The sequence below is a fragment of the Serinus canaria genome, chromosome 6, assembly GCF_022539315.1.
Source record: "Serinus canaria isolate serCan28SL12 chromosome 6, serCan2020, whole genome shotgun sequence".
NCBI classification, from domain to species: Eukaryota; Metazoa; Chordata; class Aves; order Passeriformes; family Fringillidae; genus Serinus; species Serinus canaria.
The window spans coordinates 17,306,390-17,326,731 of NC_066320.1; the positions used below are offsets into that span (position 1 = coordinate 17,306,390).

The window sequence follows — 20,342 nt, forward strand, 5'->3', positions numbered from 1 at the left end:
GATTTACTGTCTGATCTGCAGACTAACGTGAGTTTATCCTAAAACCTTATATTTTCTTTCTGGGAAGCTAATTTAGAATCCTCAAATGACTTTTCAATTGTGAACAGAGATTTTCAGTGACCAAAATAAAATACTTTAAGAAGATCTGTTTTTTCAGAAAGTAACCAAAGTACAAATGTTCAATTCCTGAAAACTGGGGCATCCATAATCACTAGCTGAATCTGGGTTTTAATTTTTAATCCCTTTCATACTTGGAATGTACATGTTCTTGCCATGGGGTCTGTCTTTCTCACTTTGTATGATGAGTTGGCTCCTTCTACAGACTTAGTCATTGAAACAGATACTAACAAAGCTGCTTTATCTTCATTGGATTTGCCACACATGATGGGACTGTCATTAAAGCTAAGCTTCAATCTATTTCTTCAATTGCACTGACAGTGTTAGATGAGGAACTAATATAATTTAATAGCAACTGAACTAAAATGATGCTATAAATACCAGCATGTGGCACTGCAGCAAAATGACTACTGGTATTTATCCATTATCTAATCCCTGATATTTTTCATTTGACGGAAAACAGAGAGGTTTGGGGAGAAAGAGAAATTAGCAGGAAAAAAGTTAAATCCCACATAATCATGACACTTTAGAGACCTAGAGAAATAGTCAAGTGAGAAAATACTTCAGATAACTCCTTCCTCACTTCCAGGGCTCATAGATGCTTTTAAACAAACAATCGCTACATGTTTAGGAAGTGGCTGAACAGCTGCTGTAATTTCAGAAGTCAAAAAAGTGCTTATTCTCATGTTTTATAATCTTCAGGAACCCAGACATGTTGGTAACCTGCCAAAAATTTACATCAAACCTTAGAATGCTGCAAATACACTAAAATGTGCTATGAAAACTCTCAGTGATAAGTGACAGTATCTACAGCAGAATGAAATTCTGAGGTTTTTGTTGACTGTTCAATTTTTTTCACCACATCTAAAATACACTGTATCGGGCAAGAAGAAAATAGACAGTGTTAAATAGAGAGAAGCTTTCTACCTCAAAATTAATAAATAGTGTTTGGGGTATGGCAAGTTACCTTTAAAAATTCTAGTTCAGCTTCATCCTCAAATAGGGAGCGATTCATACGATGTAATTTAGCAAGCTCTCTCTGTACATATGCCAGGGTCATTTTCTCTATTCGACTGGCTGGGACGTAGTCTTCAACACGAAAATAGCTCTTCCCATGCATCTGTGGGGGGGAAAATTGAAAAAACAAAGAGACAGGAGCCTTTTGTTCTTTCTTGACTTTCCTATTCATTGCATTTCATTTTCAGGATGACCCATATGCAAAAGTCACCCTGCTGCCATTTCCCAAAGGAAAGTGGTAACAGCACGTAGTGTCCTGACAGCCAAATTGCCTCTTGCCCCTGTGCTCAGGCAGCTGCTCAGAGCCCACTCCACTTCTTTGGGCAAAGGGGAGAAAGGAGCTGGGCCTGCAGGTGTGTCCTGCTCTTAGAGCTGACAGCTACAGCTGCATCAGTACCACACACAGTGGGGACCCATTGCCATGGTAGATCTGACCACATGGATCAGACCACTCAGAGTTCAATTAACAGAGCTACCCTGATTTACACAGCTGAAGATATGGAAGCCAACATAAATGGGTGTTTTCTTTACCCTTGAAAACTAGGACAGCTAGTTCAGATATACAATCAGAGACCTCTGTGTCTTTGCAGCTTGAGGATCTGAGCGTACACATGAGATAGCTGGGAATTCTGAAGTGTTCCTTTTCTTTTCTCTTCCCTGTTTACTAATCTCTTTAAGCCCCTCTGCACATCCAAGCTGGGCCTGTGTTGGAAACCTTCTACAGATTTTCTGGAGTTTCTAGGATATGTTATCAATTATGAAGGTCCTAGACTCTCTCATCATTCTGCCACATTTCCTGGTAAAATTCACCTGGCTCATTACAGCTCCATAATCAGGAATATTGTAATAATTTTTATAATTAAGTCTAAAGGACTTATCTGGAGGACTTAAGTTCTCTGCTATTGACATTTCTTCTTTAAACTCTATGTGACAAACAAAAGCTGCAAAAGTTGTAGAGAGAGACCCCTGAGATATACTGTGTTATTTCTCCACACCTCAGAAGCATAATTGCCAAGCTCTGCCTGTAAAGCCAAAGCGCCGAGTTTCAGGGCAGTCTCATCACTGCAATATAATCGCTCCTCCAAAATATCTTTACGAAGCTGCAGGTAAAACTGATGCCTTGTCAAGCCATGCCTGGAATAGAAAAGGGTTTAGGAACTCAGAAGGAGCTTTGGATGGTATCCCTAAATGCTACTGGTTTTCCTTCAGTCAGCAGAATTTTGCACTTACTGAATAACATTAAAGTGGTTGACAAAGAATTTTATCCTTAGAAAGAGTGTAAAATTAATGATGGACATTTTCTTCTTGGGTTGGTCATTCCAGCCATCTGGGGCCACTTTGTAGAGTTTGGTGTCCTCATCCAAAAAGAAGAATTCTTTACCTGAAATGAGAATTTTGGGTTCTGTGATAAACCTGGCTATACTTCAGCAGCTTCATTCTGCTGTCTTCAAAGAGTATATCACTAGCAATAAAAAATAAAATGTATTAAAGTAAAAAATAAAATGTATAAAAGGTATGTCAGCTGAGATTTACTTCTCTGTGTCATGATTTAACTTATTGCTCCTTTGATGTAGAACTTAGGGCAGTATGTAATTTTGGATTACAAATGTTAGATGCTGGATTAGTATGGTATCTGAGAAATCACTCAAGGATTCATGGGGCTTGCATTCTTCTCACCACTCAGGTTCTGCACCCCGTTATAATCCTCATGCCCTACACACAAGGTGTGCTCTTTCCCAGTGCCTCAGCTGTGCCTGCCATCAGAAGGGGACTAGGGAGATGTGGGTGTGGTTGGTGACACAGCTGAACCTGTACTCCCACTTGTATCTAGGAATAAACACAGGCAGCTTTTCCCACTGCAATGCTTCCTGGAATTTCTGCTGGAGCTGCATGGCTCAGTGTTATTTGAGTGCAAGGCTGGGACACAGCCTTTTCTGTCTGGGAATATCAGCCAGTAAATGTTGTATGGCTGTGCTGATGCCCAGTCCTAGGGCAGACGTGCTTTACATCACTGCAGTGCAGTTCAAACCAACATACCTTACTTTTACACAACCTTTGTATCTGCTTCTACCTAAGGATCTTAAAGGATCTTTTAATGAATTCTTGATGAATGATTTTTTGATGAATTCTTGAATGATTCTTTGATGAATTCTTACTGGAATTTGTTGATAAAGTGACTACAGAGGCACTGAGAGACAGAGCTGTCACTGTACTTAACTGTCTCATTACCTTTCAGGTAAGCCAAGCCAAAGTAGAAATGTTCCACCAAGTTTGCATACGCCACCACAGTGTTGAAAACATCTCTTGCCTTGGTCTTGATGTCACATTGCACCTCAAGGCACTGGCCATTGAGTAGAATCACATTGAGATCCCTTTGGGACAGATAGGATTTCCCTTTTTTAGTCTATGAACATGCAAGAAAGAATGAATGAGTGCCAAGCACAAGCAATGCAAGTTCCACAGTATTTTATTGCTGAGTCCCACTAGTAGCTTGTCTCTATGCAACCTGATGGAACTGGTCACAACACCATACTGCTCTCTGCCTCCCTTCTCATAAATTACCATCACAAACATTTCCAATTTTCTTAAAACCCAAAGAATCACAGTGAATAAACAGCTGAGCATACTCAAATTCTCCAGTTACCAGGGTTATTCTAGATTTGGGGCTAATTCCAAATTTGCTTTGCTCTCGTTTTTACTGCTGTCTCTGTCAACTTTCTACCTTATCTTAATGAAAAGTAAAGTATGTGCTTGCAAGCTGGAGCTGTCCCATACATTGGAACTAGATGTCATATTGCAGATTTGCTGTACAGTCTTTGTCTCAAAGGTTTAGGGCTAAAGTGAACATTCTTAGCTGAGAAGAATAAATTAGGCTTTTTTGCACCAACAGAAATAACTAAATAGCACTAAGAATTAAAGCACATCCTTTCAAGTCTGGATTCCTCTGCAGGAACCCTAACTTGTTTTGAGAGGAGGACATAGAGAAAATACTGGCTTGAGACTCAGGTGCTACATACAAAGAGCCCTGATTAAAATGTCACTGGATTAGTTCTAGATTCTTAATGTTCATTCTTACCACAATTGATCCAGGCAGCTGTAAGGTCACTGGTGGTTCACTAGACAAAATAATAAATTCTGGACCTGAAAACTGCAAGGAGGCAATTTAGAAATTTAGTAAGTCTTCTTAAAGGAATGAAGATCCCAAACACAAGTATCAATGAAACCAATTTCTACTGATCTGTATGCTGGACCTAATGGACTTCAGTGTCTAATAAGGTGAAAGTGCTGACTGATGACTTCTCACTGTTTGGGGTCTCTCCTGTGTAGACTCTCCAGAGTCTAACTAGAGGTAAGCTCATGCTGAAGCCTTTTCTTCTGTAAAGGCACTTAATCAAGATCCATTTCTTTTGCAAGGCACTCATACGAACATGGCACTTATAGAAACTTAATTTATTCTGAGACTTTTTCTCATTTGATTCCCAAATTACTCTGAGGACAGTCACAGACATGTAAACATGTACATACACTCCACTGTGATTGAATAAGCCCAGCTTCCCTAGGAACTAGACTGAAATGCAGAGCTGCTTTCTTCCCCAAAATAAAGGCTGACTGATGGTTCTTATTAGTAAACACTGTATTCTTTTGTTTTAATTTCAAAACAAAACTGAACAGTTTTAAGGCATTTTTTTCTTGCTGAGTATCCACCTCAACTAATTTTATATATTGGGTTTTCAATAGATACATCTCTGCTTTTAGATCCCTTAAGCAGACAGAAGTAATTAAATTTCTTCAAGTAATAAGATGTGAATCCTTCCAGCTGTTCACCATGACTTAGTAACTTGACCCATTTAGATACTTAAAAAGAGAAATTAATAATAGTAGGGTCCTACCAACAGACAATGCAGTTTTATATCACATTAATATGACAAAAGACAATTTTCCTAAGTATCTAACTGAACCTCTTGACCAAATACTTGTCACTGGTCACTGCTGAGCTTCTTAACTGGGAAGAGGGCTCATCAGCCTGAAACCTGTCCCTTCTTGTTCCACAACAGAAAACTCCATATGAAGGATCATGATGGAGTTTTCTGTGGTTCGGTTATTTCTCAATTTTTGCAATCCAGAAAAGATTGCGAAACAGCATACCCTTTAAAGAAACATTATCCTTTCCATTTAACAGAGTCCTACCACAACTTAGCAAGTAGAAATAGTCAATTAGGAGAACTACTGTCTGGGCACATTCACTGCCAGCCTATGATTTCTGTCCAGACATGCACTGTAAAAGAAAATTTAAGTCCTTTGAGTATCATTGGCTGGCAGACATTTGGGTAAAGTGTCTCTGTAAATTTTTTTGCTGTTCTGAAGCTGCTGTCAAAGTAGTTGGTGAAAACAGTCCATATGGTGTTTGATGCTGGCAGAAATCATATATGTAGGTCAGAGAGGGTTCAATTATGAACTTTTGCATAGTCCTTATGGACAATTGCTTTCACTGCTTTCAGTTCTGACAGCATAACTGGATAATGCCTAATTTGGAGTCTCTCAGTTTAGAATACTCATCTAATAAGATGAATCAGTAGCTAATCTGCACATCACTGTCAAACAAAAATTAGATGAGAGTCTTCTCTTTAGTAATATTTATATTTTGAAATCAGCTTATATGTTTTTCATCATTCACCTTTTCCTTCCTGTGGAAGAAACATTTCTGTGATGCAGCAGCTGCTGAGTAGTCCTTTGTGGACACAGAGAAGGTGGAGCCCAAGCTCAGCAGGTTCTGTTGGCTGTTCTTCTGAGTTCCACCCGGGATTTCTTCTACAGCGCTCGCCGACCTCCAAGGGAAATGTCATAGTGAGTGAGGAAAATATATAACATGCAGTCAACACAACTTGGGGACAGAGAGCTTAAGGTACAGTAACTACTGGAATACTGTGAAGTCCAGGGCAATGTCTGCTATAAGCTCCTTAATGTTTCTTTAGAGAAAAAGAGAAACAATTTAACAGGAGTAATATTACTGGTGCCCTTTATAAATAAATCTAAACTCTGCTTTGATTCAATAGAGTCAGGTTTGTTTCTTTTCTTCTTTTGATGAGCCAGATCCAGCTGGTTGAACTTTGGTGAAGCCAACAGGCAAAGAGTGTGGCCCCATTCCCTCCTGGGAATTCTACAGAATTAAGCAAATTCCTCATTTATTATTTTCTCAAGAAAAAAGCTTCAGAAAGCCTTAACATTTGTTGTTACATTATTAAAATTTTTCCAGGATTGGGAATTAAATTATTTGAATACTAATTCATTAGGATAAATTAATGTCCTAGGAAACTGAGGGAATTTTCAATTTAATTAAGAAAAAGGTGTGTGAAATCTCAGATCAGAAAGCTGTGTTTGTACTATAGTTTTAATGTAGAAAGTAATAGTGTTTTCCATGTGAGCAGATATGTATCCTTAGAATAAACTTCAACTATACTATGTACTCAATGAACAAATAATGATTATATGGCTCAGAAGGAGGGGTTTCAGAAGGTTGAGGGGGATTTTTGTTAATTACATTTTTCCAACAAATACCAAAGACACATGGAAGCTTTTCCATTATCCCAAAGTTTCATCCTTTTCTTTTGCACATTGCAGATTTACATCAGGAAACTATTCAAGGAATTTCTAAAATTTCTAGTATCCAATTACAGGGAATGTAGGAGTGGCTCAAAGTTACAGTAGGTGGGATTCAGAGATGATTTTAAGAACCATTTCTTTACTTCAGAGGGGGCTCAACACTGGAACAGGCTTCCTAAAGAGATGGTCACTAGTCCAAACCTGTCAGTTTTTAAGAGGTATTTGGAGATGTCCTTAATAACACGCTTTAAGTTTAGGTCAACCCTGAAGTGGTCAAGCAGTTGGGCTAGATGATTATTATGGACTAGATGATTCTCTTCGTCTTCTCTTCTCTTCTCTTCTCTTCTCTTCTCTTCTCTTCTCTTCTCTTCTCTTCTCTTCTCTTCTCTTCTCTTCTCTTCTCTTCTCTTCTCTTCTCTTCTCTTCTCTTCTCTTCTCTTCTCTTCTCTTCTCTCTCTTTCTTCTCTTCTCTTTTCTTCTCTCTCCTATTGTATTTTACATTCCTCTGTCTATAAAGATATCTAGTTCATTTTGTTTCTATCAATGCAACCTCATAAAGATCAACATCTGCTTAAGAAATGTGCCTCAAAATTACCTGAAGTGATCTTTATTATCATTGTGTAATAATAAAAGTATTACTAGCTCAAAATCCAAAATTCTTTATTAAGAAGGTTTTCTTTTCCTGGAAAGCACTTCCTGTTATTACTCCTGTTAGGTGAGAAATGCCAGATTTGACAGTTGTGTCATCTTTAGATATAGACCAGAGCCTTTCTAACAAGCTTCACTTTGTGAGATGTAAATGATGTTAATTGGGCTGCCTACAGAATGAGCATGATGATATTAGTAAGCTTTTTAGATAGTAAACCCATCACTAGTTTATGTGTTGCTTGTACTCCTACATGGGAAACTGGTGATTTCCCAAGTAATTTCAACTCCACTGCTGTCATGATACTTGTAATAGAATGGTGACTGTGGTGGAAATTTGGTTGCAGATGCTTACAACCAGGAGTGGGGTTTACAGTCTCTGAAGTTCTATGGGAAGCAGCTTGCTGGAAGTTTGGAGAACAGAGTTCGTCCTTCAGCAGAGGAGGCGAACCTATTCTTGGCAGCATGATTTTAGATCAAGCATATTAAGATCATATCTGGGTTTTTAGTCAGAGGCATGGTAATTGCTGTGAAGTACTCAGTAAATAAATCCTCTGTTACTCATATAACTGCTAGATATATGATGCAAATATAGATGTTGGTGAACACATGTGTAAATGTGTGCATGTGTAGTTAGACAAGTAGAGAGTCTTCTTTCTTGACAAAAGCAGCCACTATCCTGCAATCTGTCTGTAGATTTCTCTTGTTGCAGTTTTACAGGTGCACTGGGATATCTCATACTGCCCAGATTATTATGGCTGATTTATCAGGAAGTTCAAACTGTTTACTTGGGACACATTTAATTGGGGGTTGATCTAAATTGAGCATTTCCTGTGCACTTGAATTACTCGTGTCATGGTTAAAAGAAGAAGCCTGTTAAACTGGGTCAAGAACCCATTCTAAATGGGATGTCCGTAGGGATTACACGGTGCTTAACTATGGGATTCTGGTCTTTGTGGTGCCTAGAGGCTGACAGTACTTACATCTCTTCTTCCTTTGGAAACAGCCATGTTTATAGCTGCACTGTGCTAACACCCAGTCTAGAAAACTCTTGTTTGGCAGCAGTGGAGTTTCCCTGGCTTTTGAAAAGGAGTTAATATTCATTGTACAATCCTCAGTTTTCTTTGCCAATGTCTACAGGGCTGCTGTCCATGCCATGGCTGAAACAAGGCTAATCCTCATGACAGAGCAGAGGTCTTTACTGCTTGTGACCCTGGGTTACCTGTAACTCTCCAGTACAGTGGTGGTGCAGGGCTGGATATGACTGACACAAGTAGAAAAATCAGTATAAGCACTGAGGTGGAAATGCAAATGAAAATTATGCATTATATTCATGGTCTGACATAACCACTCCAGAACACATAAGGTGTGACAGCACTTTAATGTAACAGCAAGGCGAGACCACATCCAAAATCTGACTGTGGACAAATAAGGACTCTGAGAGAATGCCTTGACTGGGAAAGTGATGACTATTCATACCTTTTCAACAGATTTTTCCCTTCATAAAATTATATAATTAGTAAGGTTAGAAAAGACCTCTAAGATCATCCAATCCATCCTTTCACAGTCTCTGTGGAGCACTTCCCAGTTGTTTCAGTCACAGAGGGCTAGTGCTGCTTCCCTGCCTGGTGCAGACACAGCTGGGGGCAGCTGTTCTGGGGGGCCTGGGGCATCTGGCAGGACACAGTGGCACAGAGTAAATGTGGAAGTCCTGAACTTGTTTTGTATAGATTGTTCAGGGCCCAAGCTCCATTCACCAGAGCTTTTGGACTGTTACACTGGGAACCAAAACAAGTCTAGGTGAACATTATTTATTTATTCTACATAATAGAATATTATGTATTTCTTAAGTTACTTGTTTTCTGTAAATAATATCTATTAGCAAAAGAGGCTCAGATGGCAGTTCAGGCATTTTCTGATACTGGTATTGCCACACTAGTTGCTGGCTTCTCTTGCTTATAAAACAGTTTCCATCTTGTAGAATCTGAATTGATCTTACCTGTTTATGAAGAGCTTGTAGCTACTTTCTGTCCTTGACCCACTAAGTGTGGTGTCACATGATCTGTGTGTCTCTGGACCTCTTCCTGCAATAAATAAAGGAAATTTCAATATTCAAGTGATAGCAGCAGCACTCAGCATCAGATGTTGGGACAATTACAACAGGGAAGAAATTTATACTGGCAGCTTCCTCTCCTGTGTCCTCGCTTGGACATGATAAATGGCTATTTAATAGGGTTAGTGAATACTGCACCAGCAGTATTCCCAGTTCCCTAGTTATTGTTACTTCCTCTTCATAACCCTTTATGTGAATGTAATTTGGAAAACAGCTGTGTAGGTACAAAGGCTGTCATTTCCATCTCTATGGGGTAATTTGTGAATCAGCTTTTTCTCTTCAGAAACTGTGCCCAATTTTTGTTCTTCTATTTTCAGGCATAAAATGGGGAGAAAAAGGCATGAAACTTCTCTGGCCTAATCAGAGTAGAATATAAAATCAATGAAATGAAAATGATTGTGTCTATTCCTCTGGTTATTTTCTATGTTAAATATATTGTGAATGTTTCTACAACATAAAACCAGGGTAGGAGTAGTGGATGGTTTGTGGGGCCTTAGCAAATAAGGATTGGATTGTTTCTCACCTCCAATCATCTCTGTTGCTACAGAGTGGACAGGTATTTATTTGTCCAAATACATGAAGGTTGAAATTTAGAGGCAGAACGAGAGAGGGTTATGCAAGTGGTAGTTCTGTGAATGTTTCTTGTATCAACAGAGGTGTTTGAAATCTTTAGGGAAGGGTGAGAACATTAAATTTTTCTTCACTTGGATCATTTCATTGATCTTATTTGAAGAATTGCATATCAAACTATTACATAAGTAGGATGATAGAGGTGATGAGATAAGCTGTGTGGAAGCTTATCATGGAAGTGGAATAAAACATTCATGCACTATACCCTGAGACTTCACACTGAATTCCAACATGAAAACGTGACACCAAATTCTAGTGCACCAAGCAACCAACTGCAATTTTGAAACCTATAAAATCTACAGTCACATTGCTAAAATAAGCATAAACATGTGGGGATTTTTCAAGCTGCAGATGGTAGTGACAAAATGTGAGATTTGAGAAAAGCTAGTTACCAAAGTTAAGATTCAATCCTGTGTTCTGAAGCAACATGCTTTTTAATGAGAAAACCTCACAAAATTCCCTGCTTGCACTGTGGTTTTAATATAAGCATAAATATATTTTGACAAAATCATAAAATTCCCTTTAGTCTTTCTATATCAGCTGTTACTGCAGTGAGACAACTTGGCTACTTTCAGTGGCCAGACCACCATGCTTTGATCACAAATCCAACACCCACCTGACATTAAATTAACATGCATTTTTCAAAGAAGTTGATGCTGTAGATTTATTATTTTTAAAACGAGCTCCTAATGTACAGTTTTGATAGAGATATTCATCTCCTTTGATGATGGTGCTCTAATAGATGGTATTATTTCTTTTCACAGAAGAATGCTTTTTTTAAAATAAATTATGTCATGAAAAAACTTCTGTGACAAACAAGCTCTCACATTCTGTGTTTACTCATGTATTTTTAGAATCCTGTCTAACAAAATCCTGAGTATGCACAGCTACCAGTGTTTCAGTGGAGACTGAGATCTGAACAAAGTCACTGGAATGAGCCTTTGTAAAGTTTATGACCAAAATGCCTTTCAAACTGCTTACAAAACAGATTTCTGTTCTGAGTTTTCCTTCCCTGTATGTGACTGTGTACATGACTCACAGGTATATGTCACATACAGAGCAGCTACAGTCTCAGATTTTTATTGCTTCTGATATTGATTGTAATTCTGGAGCTTCAGAAAAGCACCTTGCAGGAGGAGAGCATTAACAGGAGTAACCTCACTTTCCTCATCCTTGGGCTGAGGGCTTAGGGCTGTGAGGCTAAGACATGATGGGTTTTTTTCTCATAATGTGCCTATTTTTTCTCTGAATTATGTCCTCATAGAACATTCACTCTTTGGTATTATTTATAGATTCAACTGATTTTGGAGCTGACATTTTGACATTGTCACCATATGCATTTGAAGGGTAGCCCTACCTTTTCTGTGTCAAGACCCCATGTGCTAAAAACATAATGTTGAGCTGTGTGACCTGCTGAACAGCTTTACCTGGCAAAGGGGGCATGAAGCAAGAAAGAGCTGATGGAGCTACATGGTAACCAGGGAATATATAGCTTTACTGTAGAACACAAGTGGAAAAGAATCTAATGTGAAAGTATCTTTCTGCTCTACAACTCAGCACAAATATACCTCCCAAGCCACATAACCACAAGTTGCATATGAATTTGATCACCTAGTACATGGTCACTCCCACATTTCATAATCTTATCCACACAAACATAATCATTTTTTAAACATCTTACCTCTCCTCTGTCCTCGGTTAGACAGTATCAAAGATGTACTTTCAGAAATACTGTTAGAGTCACTGTAATCCACAGAGAGTTGTCTGTAATCTTCTGTTGACTGACTATAGTTCATTAATCTGGGTCCTTTGTCTAGAAACAGGAAGGAAATGTGCTGAATCATATACTTTGATTATAAGTCATTGTATTTGCATGTTAATGTAAATAACATTGGATCAGCTAATTTTTATATGGTCCTCATCCTTCTGTCTTCTAACCCTGACTCCAATTCCTTAAAGACTGAGGAAAGCTTGGTAACTTCATTCTGTTATTTCATAATCTTATTCTGACCAAAACTGGTTTTCATAGTCCGCAACTATTCCATATAAGACAAATCTAATACATTAATTCTGTTCTACATGTTTAACTGAAAGGTTGCAAAGTGCAGACAACCTGCACTTAGGTTCTTATTCCTTGTACTCTGAGGTCCAAAGCCTTGAGCTATAACTTCTTCTTTCTGTGTGCAGGGTGGACAATGTCCAAACAGAATCCACTACCAGAGTCAGATGCAGAAATTCCATTAATGGGACATCCTAATTCATTAGGATGTACATATTTTTCTTGCACACTGCTTTTACTTTGTTTGCATTCTCTCTTGTCCTTCTACAGAATCTCTGAAACATACATTTTAATTTTTAAAAAAATGGAAGAAATGGAATGCTGTCTTGCAAAGTGCAGCTGACATATTTTCAATATAATTGACACCCTAATTCATTGAAGTCCTTTGGCAAGTGCAAATCAAGTGACCTGAATAATGGGCAAACACCGAGATCACACCAGATACATAATCCCTAGAACCAGTGTAAGGAAACTGGCAGGAATTTGTGGCTAATATGGGGTTGAAAATGGAGCCATCCCTTTTGGCAGCAGCAGAATTTCTACCTACTTTTGTAAGTGTGAATCTACAAGCTCCGTTCTTAAGTAAACCAATATGGCTTGAGGGGTAGTTTGTCTGCATGTTTCCAAAAGAATCCTCTTTTCTTATAAGCAATAATACCCAATAGAAATGTTCTGGGTATATTTAAGTCTGTGTTTGATTCTAGCTGATTTCACGGAGCATATGTGTGATTTGATGAATAGGAATTGTATTGCTCATATGCCTAATGCTGAGCATATCCAAAAAAAAAATCCTGTTTGGCTTGGGCCAGCTTTCCCCTCGCTCCAAAATCAGAGATCTCTGTCAAAGTGAACAGTACAGTGTGGCCACTAGAAAAAAGATACAGTTATAGAATTAGTCTGAGGGATAATAAATCTTGATCTTAGTCAAATGAAATGAAAAATCTGTATATACTCTTTTATTTATATAGTGAGCAGGATTTGGCCTTGTCTTGAAATCATTCCAGCAATTCATGTGTGAATTTATAAACAAATCTTTTGAATAGAAAATTAAACTGAAATCAAAAAAAAGAAAACCAAAAATCTTTGCTTAAATAATCAAATAGGAAACATGAATATATATTCCTTAATGGCAAGAGGAAAACCTCACAGAACCCCACCTTCAAAAATACACTGGAGTACACAAAGTACAAAAGCAGTTTTGAAAGTAGAGTTTTATATCCACAGGTTTTATGCAAAGTGCTTTAAGAGTCAAATCTGTGCAAGCTGATTTGTTATCATTGCTTCACAGCTCTGAGACTACTGTCCTTTGTGGAAATAAGGAAAAGAAACCTCACTTGCCTTGGAGTCTTTCCATTATGAAGTAATTTATATGTACAGCAGTAGCTATCCTATCCAACACTACATGTAATCACTACAGCATGAAATTAAACAATCCATCTACTTTGAGAAAGACACAGAAAAGCTGTCTGTATCCTTATTAGAGAGTTCAGATTATAAATGTTTCTTTACCTTGGTGGAAATTCATCTGGGAAGCCAGTGTTGAGGTGTCCGGTATTTTTTCATGCAGTCTTTTCCTTATCACATGACTTCTGTTCAGCTGAGAGGCTGTGCTCTCTTCAGTGGCCACCTGCTCTGTCTAGAAGGCAGTAATATTCAAAGTCAATGTCATATGCTATGTGAACTTCAGACTCTCAAAGTGAAGTGATCCTTGCTCTCTGGCTGTCAGAGGCTGCTGATCTGCATTGTATAAGCAACTTCATTTTCTCAGATTAACACAAAGTGGGACTGAGTATGTTGGTTCCATGCTCTCATATGTTGGTTCCATGCTCTCTTGCTAGCTAAGTTTAAGAGGGGATACCCTCTGTTACAGTAGCAAAGAGAGTAAGAAAGAGTGCAAGAGGAAAATTATTCTCAGAATCTTAATGAATACTGATTGAAAACAAAAAAAATTCTGGCGCGTTTTCTTCCATTGTCATTCAGCTTGTCAACAAAAATGGTTTCTGATATTTCAAATTTTGAAAAAACTTATGTGCTCATTTTTAAAGACATCATGTGATTGGGCTTGATTGCACAGCAAATATTCAGTTCCACTCAAGGACAATTACCTAACTTCCTAACATGATGTAAATGAGATTTCTTTGAATTTCATGAAGAAAGCCTGAAACCAGAATGACAATGGAGAAATTTTTACTGTTGTGTAGAGTCCTTTACTTTGGCCAATATGAGATCTCTGTAAAGGTCATGATTGCTTCAATACTAACTAAGGAAATTAAGATACTGTAAGTATCGAAGCTCAGTCACTTCCCAGGAGTGTAGAAGTGGTGTGTGAGATGGCTCCATTGCTTTATTTGCTTGTACATGTGCCCGCACAATTTCCTGCCTAGAAGTTTAGATCCAAATGTCGTTTCCTTAATCCATACAAACATTAATTCTGGCGGTCACTCACCTGTGTCCTGTGCTGTTGGGCACCTCCCTCACTGCCAAAAAGGACATGACTGGAGTGTGAGAGAAGTACTTACCTCACTGACACTTCCCACTGCAAACTGAACCATTCTCTTCATGTAGAATTTTGCTGGTAAGGATGCACATTCCTTCTGATGGGCTTCGCACGCTTCCAGAATGGATTCAGGAGAAAGTCTTCTGTGTGGCAGATCTTCACACAGTGTCAGCAAGAGTGTATGAAGTTGGTCACTCAGCTGGAGGGACTGAGTCAAAATAGAGGTACTGTTAAATGACTTCTCCCAGGGGACTGAAATCCTATGCAAACTGGGACCGGGAATTTCTGTAAGCCTTTCTGTAAGCCAGGGTGAGAAACATGCACTGAATTCTTTTAGACTTTGGGAGAATTCCAGACAAGCAGCATAAGAGCATGGAATGAACCTTTAGTGGGATCCAGGATAGCCTTGGAGGGAATTGACATATCCAAGAATGATTGTAAGCCCAATTAGGGGGTTCTTAGTGACAGACAGTTCAGTTTGCTCCAGAGTTTTTTTAATTAGACTGTGAATCAAAGATTCATGGAAGTAAGGTATGTGGTAGCATTAGCTTCAAAAAAGTGAGGAGTTTTACCAGCCACAACTGTTGTCATAGAGACAAGATACTTATATTTTAAGGCCATTTAGCTTATAAAGCTTTTTCTCTTAGAATGTGAAAGGGAGGTTAAGCCTACTAGAAACCTGTGCTCTCCAAATTAAGAACATGTAACCAAAAACATCAACATAGAAATGAAGCAAAAACTATGTTGCAAGTCTTTCAAAGGATTCTGGGTAAGCAAAAAACTTATAATTTCAGCTGGCAGAGATACTGATAGAATTTGCTCAGAAATGAGGGGAGTTATTTAATTTTATTCTTCCATCCCATTTTTGAAAAAGCACACAAATGTGCACAGCACCATAATCATGCCAATGTGATGTTTTTGTTTTAGTCCTATCTTAGAATAATAGAATCATAGAATGATTTAGGTTGAAAAAGACCTTTTATATCGTTGAGTGCAATCATGAACCTAATACTGGCAAGTCCACGTCTAAATCATGTCTCTAGGTGCCACAAGTAAATATCTTTTAAATGCCTCCAGGGATGAGATTCAACCATTTCCCTGGGTAGTGGGGACAATTGTTTATTCCAAGACAATTGTTCCTAATTGTCTTGTAATAAATATTCTTCATCCTTAAAATCAAGTTACAATTCATCTTAATAAGAAAAATTCTGGTCTTTGAAGAAATAAAGTGGGGGAAAAAGGAAAGGAAAGAAAAGATGAGCTCTAACTAAATTTCCTGATTTATGTGAACCAGTATTTTTGGTGAAGCTTAGACCTTGACATAAGCTCTTCAATTCTTTTCTAGTGGTCCAAAACACAAAACCCCTCTTAGTGATACTTCAGACTATTCCTCTTATTCTTTGAAACTACCAAAATAAAAGAAAACAAAAATGTTTGTGTTACTGGCCTGGTTTGGAGGAACCTGGTAATCTGCTGACCAATAGAGGGTCATTCCTAAGGAATATACCAGCATCTGTCAAAACAGAAAAGGAAACCCTGTGTGAAATCAATACAGGAAATCAGTACAGGAAAGCCTCATACTGGACACACCATCTTTTTGTGTCTACAGTCACAAAATGGCAGAAGTCACAGAAACATATAGATGATTTTTTTAAAAAAACTAGACTAAATGTATCTAAAAGTAAAATATCTTATGGACTAGGTTGTATGCAATTAGTGATGTATTTTCCTGGTCTTAAAAAACTGACAGTTAAACATGGTTAAGGGATAAGGGTTTTTTTCCTTTGGATTTTAATAAGGATCCGTATGGGGCACCATTTCACCAAGGTGGGATGTGCCACAATGCACACGCACAACAGATCACACATACAGTTTATAGACCTTACAAATTTGCATATCTAACAGGGGTGCCCCAATGGGAGGCCTGGATGAATGGTGTGATATTTCCCCATTCAATGAATTCCCCTGGATGGGCCAAATCTCTAATTTACAGGGTATGTTCTACTCAGGACCTTGGTTTGCCAAAGTAGCATAGGGTATTCCAGCCTCCTACTATGAGGCCTTTAGGATGTTTGGTCTCCTGGTTTAACAAAATACTAGGGTTAAACCAAGTTATCAGACTTAAGGAATTACCAGTATGCATGCTAAGAATACTGAGGACATGTAAAAGTTATATAAAAAGTATATAAAAGAAAAGGCAAAAAAATTGTCTTGGCATCATTAGTACTGTTCAGCTTGAGGGACTGAGCCAGACTGCCCTCTGTTCAAAGATGCCAGAAGTAGGGAAAGAAATTTGAACTCCTTTCTTAATTTTGAAGCTCCCCAATGCTGATTAAAATTCTCTCCTACCTGTGGGACTGACTAGCTGCTATATGCAGGAAAATAATTACAGGAATAAGGCTGCCTATTCCACAGCTTCATTTTTCTGCCTAGTGTCTAAGTGGCCAGTTGTGTGGGAATCTGAAAATACTGTGTTCTGCCTGAGGGGAGTATGTAGTCTGACTTTAAGGTGCCTGAATGTTATATCTTACTGTCTTTCCAGAGAGACTCATTTGTCAGAGAGAGAAAAATAAATTGTTAACAAAGCTGAACATATTTCTGACTTCCTGGGATTGATTCCACCCTCTGATTGTACAGATACTGCAGTCCTGCTGCTTCTGGGATTACAATTACCATATCTGCTTGAACACCATTTCGTGGAAATATTCTTCCTTTCTGTAGGCCTTTACAAATAATTCATTTATTCAGGCCTGTGGGACTGATGTTCAAAATTGATTTTGATGTTGACATGCATGCTAATCCAATGATGAGCTGCAAGATACATGTAACATCTTTCTAACTATAGCCTAATTTGATTAGTTTTATTAGAAATGGGATGTGACAGTAGGTGCCTGGCAATTTGCATTAAAACCCACAAGCTTGTCTTCATGAGGTGCTGTCAAGATGCACTTTGCAATATACCTCACCTTTGTTAGTCCAAAGTGCTGATTTTTACTTGGGCGGTGGAGCAATTCTGGTGCACTGAAAGGGGCAGCTTCTGTCTGAGATGCATTGCTTTGGAAAAACAAATTTCCTTCAGCAGACAGTAGTACTGACCATGGGCAAATCACACAGATGGCAGGGTCTGAAAAATGTTGAAGTTGATAAAATGGAGATCTTAGTGTTTAATTCACTGTACTCAGAAAATCATATTTCTGGCATCTCACCTGTAGAACCAAATTCATCACCAGAGATGTACTTGCCTGACTGGGCACCTTATTGGTCCTGACCCACAGACTGACTTCCCAGCCTGACCTCAGACTTGCCTTGTCACTGTGGCCTTGCCGGTGATCGCTGGGCTCTCTGACCGTGGTTACATTCAGCTAGCATTCTCTTTTGCTGCTTCCATGTTTTCTGTTGTGTTTTATGCAAACACAAGTCACACATGCTGGGAAGCTTGTCTGTTTTAGGAATAGCCAGCCAGCTTGTACTTCATCCTAGTGGAGAATACGTGGTCTTCTGGAGTGCTGGCCAGCCAATGAGTGCCATTCCTGCCTAACCTGGCAGTGCCCCAGCACATGGGGAATATTCTGTACCAAGTGGTGCTGATCACCATGAGATCTGGCATGGTTTATTGCATCATGTACAGCACAGCAAATGTGGCAGCATTAGCCCTGAAAAGAGGCTGATTACAGAAACAATATAGCTGCAGTTGAGAGATGTGGAGTCAGAGATATGCCTACTCAACTGGGATGATGCTATGCACCAGCAGGTAACATTCCCTCTGCTCAAAGTAACTGGAGCACTGTGGATTCAGCTTCAGAATGACTCCAGCTTGGCATCACTTCTGGACCTGAGCTCTCTAAAGACCAGTTTTAACAGCCTTACACTTGGCCTGCAGCCCAGCTTGGTTGTATGTCCCTACTTCTTGGTTTAGTTTTCCTCTTCTGATACCCTAAATTTATCTGGTGTAGCATAGGGAACATATGCTGATTATCTCTTTTTTTAAAAAAAAAACCATTTTTTTAAGTCAGCAGTCAGGAGAGCATAGTGGCAGCTTAGTGTCTGGCACAGAGTCAATAGATGAACCTATGCTGAACTTATCCAGGTGGGTATCTCTGTGCTTCATTCCTTTGCACATTTCTGGTGCTTGTATATCCTGGGCTATTCTCTCCCCTTGTTACACCAGTTAGTAGAGAACTGATGGTATAGTCAACCTGCTATAGTGTTCCAGCCCATTAAAAACTAGTTGGTAATGAATTTTCACTCCTCCAGCAATAGTAGAAGTTACACATCATTTGTTTTCTGTATTTTGTGTTTTGATTCGACATGCTTATGAGGTAAGAACACATCTCATCCATTCTCCCCTCAAAAGGAATTCACTTAAACAGTTCTCAAAATGTGACAGGTTGCTCAGCTGTGCTCTCTTGTTGTTGCTCAGTTGTGCTCTGTGCTCTCTCAAGCTGGCCTGCTTGGCAAGCAAATGTCATAATGATAAGTCACATTATTATCATCAAGGATAAAATCTCTTACTAGCTGAATGGAGAGCCATGTGGATTTGTCTGTCCTTTTTTATCAGTCCATGAAGGACATGAGCCTAGCTGGCACTGCACTTTCTCTGGTGCATGTTATTCAGACTTCAGGAAGGACTCTTCTGTCTGCATATAATTCTACTTAGATTAATTACTACTTGATGTTTAATTTAAAAAAAAAAAGCCAAAACTCTGTGAAGATATTCTATGTAGGCAGAGCAACCTGCACATAATCCCAGCAGCACTGAAAGATTTCTCATTTTTATTAGCAATATGCTATTAGTGCCATTGTTTTTTTGTTTCCACCCCAATCCCACAAACAAACAAGCAAACTCAAAAGAATTGAAATAACTCAAGAATTAATTTCCAACAGTATGAACTCTTATAAAGATGCTTGTCACCTCACCTTTGTGAAGATCCTCCAGAAGCTGCATTGTGGACAGGTACAGGAGTGCCCATATTTCTTCTTCCTCCAGAGGGCTTCCTTTGGCCCACAGGACCTCAGCCAATGTCACACAGGAGCTGCTCATGCCTGCTGCAGTGCATACAGGGGTTTGGACACAGTGAAATAGCCTGAACTTCTCAAGACAAGCCCTTCTGATTATAGCTGTACCCTTCTCTCACAGTAAGAAATACTTTGTGAACCACCCTGCTTTATTTGTTCAGAATAGGTGGGTATTGTTTATCCCTGTCTTAATCTGAGTAAATAAAGGGGACTGAACCAAGTGAAAGACTCATTTGAAAGCAGTCATAAGATTCTGTTGAGAGCAAAGTTTTTACTCAGGAGGTCCTTAATGAATATGTGCTGCTCAGATTTTATGAGTGGTTATTTGAATGACAGGTGGTTGATTTTGCTGCTTAATTAGATGTCCCTGTCTATAAAAACATTACAGAGTTTATCTAAGAAAAAAAGAATACAATGCAAAAGATATGCCCTGTAACATAAAAAGTTTATTAACATTGCCAACAGAGCAATTAAATTTCATTAATTGCTCAGCAGATTGATCAGTAAAAGCTGATAGATTCTTTCTGAATTAATTGATTAGAGATTTTCTGCTCACATATCTGAGAGTGCTTGCAGATCATCCCTTCCAACATACATATAAACTTGCTTTGTTTCACTAAACAAATTAAAAGATTATTCTCTTTCTG

The 20,342-nt window shown here is 38.7% G+C and overlaps 1 protein-coding gene across 1 annotated transcript in view; it reads right to left on the bottom strand.

Moving 5' to 3' along the window:
• FRMPD2 (FERM and PDZ domain containing 2) overlaps positions 1-19,720 on the bottom strand; it is a 56,758-nt gene extending 37,038 nt beyond the window's left edge. The window contains exons 1-11 of the mRNA XM_050976447.1: positions 19,597-19,720; positions 14,702-14,835; positions 13,692-13,818; positions 11,805-11,936; positions 9,380-9,464; positions 6,059-6,101; positions 4,211-4,282; positions 3,364-3,538; positions 2,365-2,515; positions 2,130-2,268; positions 1,085-1,237 (exon numbers count right to left, since the gene is read on the bottom strand). Coding sequence (XP_050832404.1) covers positions 1,085-1,237; positions 2,130-2,268; positions 2,365-2,515; positions 3,364-3,538; positions 4,211-4,282; positions 6,059-6,101; positions 9,380-9,464; positions 11,805-11,936; positions 13,692-13,818; positions 14,702-14,835; positions 19,597-19,720 — 1,335 coding nt within the window. The remainder of the gene's footprint in view (positions 1-1,084; positions 1,238-2,129; positions 2,269-2,364; positions 2,516-3,363; positions 3,539-4,210; positions 4,283-6,058; positions 6,102-9,379; positions 9,465-11,804; positions 11,937-13,691; positions 13,819-14,701; positions 14,836-19,596) is intronic.
• Between the last annotated feature and the right edge of the window lie 622 nt (positions 19,721-20,342).